The sequence below is a fragment of the Galleria mellonella genome, unplaced genomic scaffold (assembly GCF_026898425.1).
Source record: "Galleria mellonella isolate WM207_F2 unplaced genomic scaffold, CSIRO_AGI_GalMel_v1 utg55, whole genome shotgun sequence".
NCBI classification, from domain to species: domain Eukaryota; kingdom Metazoa; phylum Arthropoda; class Insecta; order Lepidoptera; family Pyralidae; genus Galleria; species Galleria mellonella.
Genome location: NW_026442115.1, coordinates 3021039 through 3027155, shown reverse-complemented (window position 1 = coordinate 3027155; position 6117 = coordinate 3021039). Strand labels below are relative to the sequence as shown.

The following is a 6117-nucleotide window of genomic DNA, read 5'->3' as shown; positions in this document are numbered from 1 at the left end:
GAATGTTGCGTTGGTTTGGTCATTTGGAGAGGATGGATGAAAGAAGAATTACGAAAGAGATTTATCGAGCAAGAATGAATGGAGATGTCGGTAGGGGCCGTCCTAGACGGACGTATGTCGACCAAATAGGCGACGTGCTGAAGAAGGGCCAAATTAAAAGTACCCGTGTGTATGACAAGATTGATGAATGTGGAAGAAGCGAAAGAGGTTTGTTTGAATCGAAGCATTTGGCGTTCCATTGTTTCTGCCTACCCTAATGGGAGACAGGCGTGACAGATATGTATGTATGTAAGTATCTTAAAGCTAGATACACAGAAGTATTCAATCAATAACAATGTTCGCCAAACTGGTACGTAAATCAATATAATTATAGATTTTTTTATTTAAAAAATATAATTACAATTAAAATACTTAGCAGTATGTTGGCAATTTTTTTTTATTTACTTTTTTTATTTAATTCTGACACACTAATCAGCAATTATTTAGTACGAGCAAATGTATACTTATTGGGTTTCTTTACTAAATTTTAAACGTTTTTACTTAATTTTAAATTGATTTGCTTACTTAAACGATTATTATCATTAAATATTTTATTATTATTTTTTATACGCAGTATTTATAATTATGTATTTTCTTGTTTTCTTCCCATAATAATTATACAAACAAAACAGCAAAACAAAACAAAACAGCCGTATTTACATATTTATTACTATTTTTATGTTAATAAATTAATTATAATAGGTAAAAATAAATTTATATTATAGTAGTAATTTATTATAAGCTTGTGTGAACCCCGGCAAATTACAGTTGCAATGATGCATTTCAAAGGATCAAATAATTTGTTATAAGTACATATATACAGACAAGAGTTTGTATATTGCCTATTAGATTATTTTGCATCCGGCCAACAAAATGTATTGTTGATCAGATTTGAATTTAAAACTGTAGATGTTTTTTAAGAGCCTAACTATTTATTTATTTATTCACCAGATACAAAAATTAGGTAGTAAATTATTACACACTATTTATTCTTTATAATAATAAAAAGTTTTCACTTATGGCTTCGTCAACGTCACCGTGTTTATTGACTGATAAAATATAATAGCCTAAATAATATATAAAAAAAATATACGTGTATACCAAATTTTATAGTGATTTGGTTAAGCCGTAAAGGCACTATAAAGTAACAAGGGTAACTAGTAAACTAACTTTTTTATTATTTTCTTTTTTCTTCCAGTTTACTCTTTTCGCCTTCGTGGCCATGGCATTGGCTGCCCCAAAGCCTGCACCTGCGCCCGCACCTGCGCCAGCCCCACAAGTGCTCACCTATTCGACTGGATTGGACTATGCATACTCAGTGGGTGCCGTCCCATCACTCGTGTCCCCCTACGCTGCACCACTCGCTTATTCCGCTTTACCAGCCGGAGCTGTCTACCTTCGCTGAAATGATTCCAAATTAAACACTGTTCTTTAATCATTACTGTATGTTAATAAAGCAATTTTCATCATAACTTCATGTTTTATTGCAAAATAATTGAAACAAATGAAAGTTTTTATGATAAATTAAATAGATACATTATTTAAAAATCTAATTTTTGTTAATCTTGCTTTACTAAATTAGTTGAGTATTCAGCAGCTAAATTTTTCTGAATAATAAAAATATAATAGAGTTTAGTTTAATAATGTACGTCAAATTATTGAAGTGCTCCGTACATCATCATCATCATCATATCAGCCGTTATCTGTCCACTGTGGAACGATCCTGAGCCACTTGCATCCACTGACTCCTTGCAAAATGCATTTGCAATCATCACTTCATATAGTGGAGTGTCAGACACTGCGTTTGGTTATACGGTATTGCCACTCACAAATCTTTCTTCCCTATCGATTATCGGTTCGAGTTATGTGCCCAGTCAATTACCACTTCAGCTTGTTTATCCTTCGGGCTATAACGGTCACTTTGGTTCGTTTGCGGATATTCTCTTTTCGGATTTTATTACGAAAGAAAATTGTAGCATAGTCCTCTATATGGTTGTCCAGGTCCTCCAGGTTGTCTGTAAGAGATTGCTTTTAGCGATAAGGTCGCCTTTTGTATATGCACATTCTGTATAAATACTTTTTGTATACATCTCTACTGTGCGCAATAAAGAGTTTATTATTATTATATGATTCGGTGTGTAATTTAAAAAAAAAATAGTCCTTATTCATAAGTGATATTTAGGTAATCTTAGTAATATTGTTATTTGAAGTAAAGACTCAGAAATTAAAACTGTGTTTACATATCATGGCCATTATTATGCCTCGATTATTTAATAAAAAAGTTATTGTTAATAATCGAGGTATCGTTAGAGTCAATTTATTTATGAAAGTGCTACAGGCTACAACGGTTATATTAATTTATTAGATTTATTACCAGAGGGAGACTTTGTACAAAAGTCGATTGCTTGAGTACCTCTGTTCCATTCGTTTTTCAACCGTAAAGCAGTTGTGTTTGCATGGTTGTGTTTCAGTTTGAAGGGTGGGATATGGCGTGAATTTACGGGGTACAGAGGAATAACACCTGAGTCCTCAGGAATGGCAACGCATGGGGGGTATCATGGGCGAAACAATATACTCTGTTACGTCCATGGTACTGCTCATGTCTATAGGCGACGGTTACCACTTTCCATCAGGTGGGCCGTCAGCTTGTTTGCCATTCTAAGTTGTATAAAAAAAATATTTGTATTGACTATATCACGTTAATCATTGTATTTGTATATAATCGACTTATTTTGGTAATTAAGTTGGTAAAAGGCACTTAATTATAAATATCAGGCTTACCATAACCATTGATATATATATTAATTTTATATTTTACTACGCACAAATCTCCTCGAAAACAGTAGGAAATTAGCTTATTATTATCCTTATCTTACCATACTGTATAGTTTTTTTTTAATGGGTGAAGATGGAATGGTAACCCTGCATGCGCTATCGGTATATGCTCACAGAGCACCAGTGAAGGGTGACAGGTGAGGATGAAGGCAGGTCAGTGGGCTGTAGTGACCAATTGAACAAGAATTAATTACTATGGTTTTCAGGCGAAACCGCGTGGAGGTCGACCTGATAGGGTGTATTGCTAGCAATAGGCCTGTTAAACCTCATTACTAACAATCCCTTTCTCCCCATACTGTATAGGTTAGATAAACGATTGCTACCCACATGTCTCTCGGAGCATGTAGACTCTATAATAGTTTTTTTCTATGTAATAAAAGTTCAGGATTTGCACAGGATTTTATTATGAGTTTTCATTCTCTTAGATAAGTTTATAATACGTTTAAAAAGGAATTGTGACACATTGAATTCTTACTCTGACACGGTCAATATTAAAACTAATTCTATAATAAATTCTTTAATTTCTAATAATCAATTGTAATTTTTTTTGTTATAAATAATAGAATATGTATTATAAAATAGGTACTACATGTATATATAAAATAGGTAATATATATATATATATATATATATATATATATATATATATATATATATATATATATATATATATATATATATATATATATATATATATATATCCTCTTTCTATACGCATAATAAAACGGTGGCTAGACCGTGTTTAAATACCTATTATTTTTTATTGTGTCCATGCACGTATTTTGCTAAAACCACTGGACGAAATTTGATAAAATTTTGAATATTTTAGAACACGATTCAGTATATAGATTATTATTTCTTAGATGATAAGAAATTCAGTGGAATCACAAAAAACAATGATTAAAAAATTTTGTATAAAGCTCTTTATATAATCTTACGCAAATATAGTTTACTTTGACTTTGACATTCTCAATTCCATAAGGAATCTACGTCTAAAATTTGTAGTATTTGTTCTATCTAAGCTACAAAGCTGATATTTAGTACATAGATTTATTATGAGATGTAAGAAATAATCTCTCGCGAAATAATTTCTTGAAATTTTTACGGGAAAGAGGTTTTGAGTATATTAGGCTTTAGAGTAAAGCTTGTCTAGATTATTTATGTTGATGCTATTAAATACTCTTATTCTTGGAATATATAGTATTTAATTCTCAATATTTAAAGGGGTATATATATATATATATATATATATATATATATATATATATATATATATATATATATATATATATATATATATATATATATATATATATGTATATACCAAGTTTAGTATTTAAATACTCGCAGACTTTACGTTCACTGTATTCATCATAAAAATTGTGAATCCGTTAAAAGTCCACGTAAAGAATAATAACTATTATAAATAAAATACTAATATCACAATACTAAAATGGGATTATAATATGTAATAATAATTATACAGATACAGTCATTATAAACTAACAACATTATACCGATACTGTAAGATCTTGGAGCGAGGTTTGAGATTTATAGCCATAGATAGTAGATATTTCAATCCAGTTCAGACTCCGCAGACCTAAGTTTAGGATTAATTTCACAAGCGTAAATACAATTATATATATATATATATAGTCGTTTGCTTGGATACCTCTGTCCCTTTCGCGTTTCTACCGTGAACCAGTTGTGTTTACTTGACTGTGTTTGTTGACAGTTTGAAGGGTGGGATATGGCAGTAAATTTATAAGATACACCTCACTCCTCAGGAATGGCTATGCATGGGTGGTCATGAGTGAAACAGCATACTTTATTACGTTCATGGTACTATTCATATTTATAGGTGACGGTTACCGCTTTCCATCAAGCGGGCCGTCAGCTTGTTTTCCATTCTAAGTTGCATAAAAAAATATAACGTTCTTTCCGAGTAGTATACTTTATTGAGAACAAAGATTACATTGTTATAAATTATTTTGAACAAAGATTTACATCAAGATAAAAAAGACTTTTTTTGTAGTTTTTGAGTGTAAAAATAAAATTTTATTTCATAAAGAGTTTTATTTAATGTAATTTGGAATAAATTGGTATACGGTCATTTTCTTTCGTTAGATATCATTTCAACGAAAGTATACTGCTCCAGCCGGATAAGCTGAATAAGCGAGTGGTGCAGCATAGGAAGATACAAGAGGGTATGCGTAGTCGAGTCCAGCCGAATAAGCGAGCAATTGAGGAGCAGGCGCGGGCGCGGGTGCGGGCGCAGGAGCGGGCTTAGGGGCAGCCAGTGCCATGGCTACAAAGGCGAAAAGAGCGAACTGCAAACAGAAAAATCAAGTATTATCCCATTAATATTATAGATGGATGGATGTTTATTATTTTGTCACGCAAAACCTATTGAACCGATTTGAATAAAATTTGATTCACGAGTAGGTTATATCTTAGTACATAGGATACTTTATATGTTTACTGAGTTACGCGGGCAAAGCAGCGGGATATAGCTAATCAATTAAAAACATAAAAAATCAATAAAAAGTTATACTAATAAATAATTAAGATTTTAATTAAAAATAAACCTCCTATCACTATAAAATTAGAGTGAAACCAATAAAAAGATTTATCAAAATTATACAAAGAAAATTCTCTTGAATTGAGAAACAATTAAATGAAAGCTTCAGGTACTTCTGTTTTTGCGCATAATAATGGCAACCCAGTTGTCGGTCCACGATGGACTGGCTACTGTAGCCTATACACAAGAACAGCACTATCTTAACATTAGATAGCTTACGAGTTGCCATTTCCGATTACTAGAAACTTATTCGTCCCTTTAATTTATTTTCGGTGACAATGAAACTATGAAATAATTAAGTTTCGCATTGATTTAGTAGCACAATACGAAGGAATGCAATGAACTGTACCTATAAATAAATATCCATGCAATACAGTAGTTATCCATTTTAAATGTTCTAATAAATAATTTATACATACCAGTTTGCAGAACATTGTTAGCGATTGAATGCTACGTGCATGTAATTGTGTGTGAATTGTCAGCCAATATATACCCAAATTTAAACCTTGATCTTGAGACACAATGAGATCTTCCACGTGGTACTCGCTGGTTGACATTTTTATAATGACACTTACAATCCGGAAGTTTTGCACATTTTTTGTGAAGTCATACATCACCTTATTTGGTGATCTTTGTACGCCATCCATTTATTGATTCTGCGC

At 31.8% G+C, this 6117-nt stretch overlaps 1 protein-coding gene and 1 long non-coding RNA gene across 2 annotated transcripts; one reads left to right on the top strand and one right to left on the bottom strand.

The window, feature by feature from the left end:
• Window positions 1-290: 290 nt before the first annotated feature.
• LOC113521531 (uncharacterized) lies at window positions 291-1511 on the top strand. Its single transcript, XR_008253317.1, has 2 exons — window positions 291-349; window positions 1238-1511. It is a non-coding gene; the product is annotated as an uncharacterized LOC113521531 (long non-coding RNA).
• A 3298-nt stretch (window positions 1512-4809) lies between these two features.
• Window positions 4810-6117, bottom strand: LOC113521518 (uncharacterized). The gene is made up of 2 exons (XM_026907062.3): window positions 5875-6117; window positions 4810-5204 (listed from the first exon to the last, which is right to left on the bottom strand). The coding sequence occupies exons 1-2, from the start codon at window positions 6100-6102 to the stop codon at window positions 5010-5012; spliced, it is 423 nt and encodes a 140-aa protein (XP_026762863.2). The 5' UTR covers window positions 6103-6117; the 3' UTR covers window positions 4810-5009.

Coding starts and splice junctions, on each gene's coding strand:
- LOC113521518 (XM_026907062.3), bottom strand. CDS start 6,102: ATGGATGGCGTACAAAGATCACCAAATAAGGTGATGTATGACTTCACA. Junction 5,205..5,874: donor TAACAATGTTCTGCAAACTG/GTATGTATAAAT, acceptor TTCTGTTTGCAG/TTCGCTCTTTTCGCCTTTGT.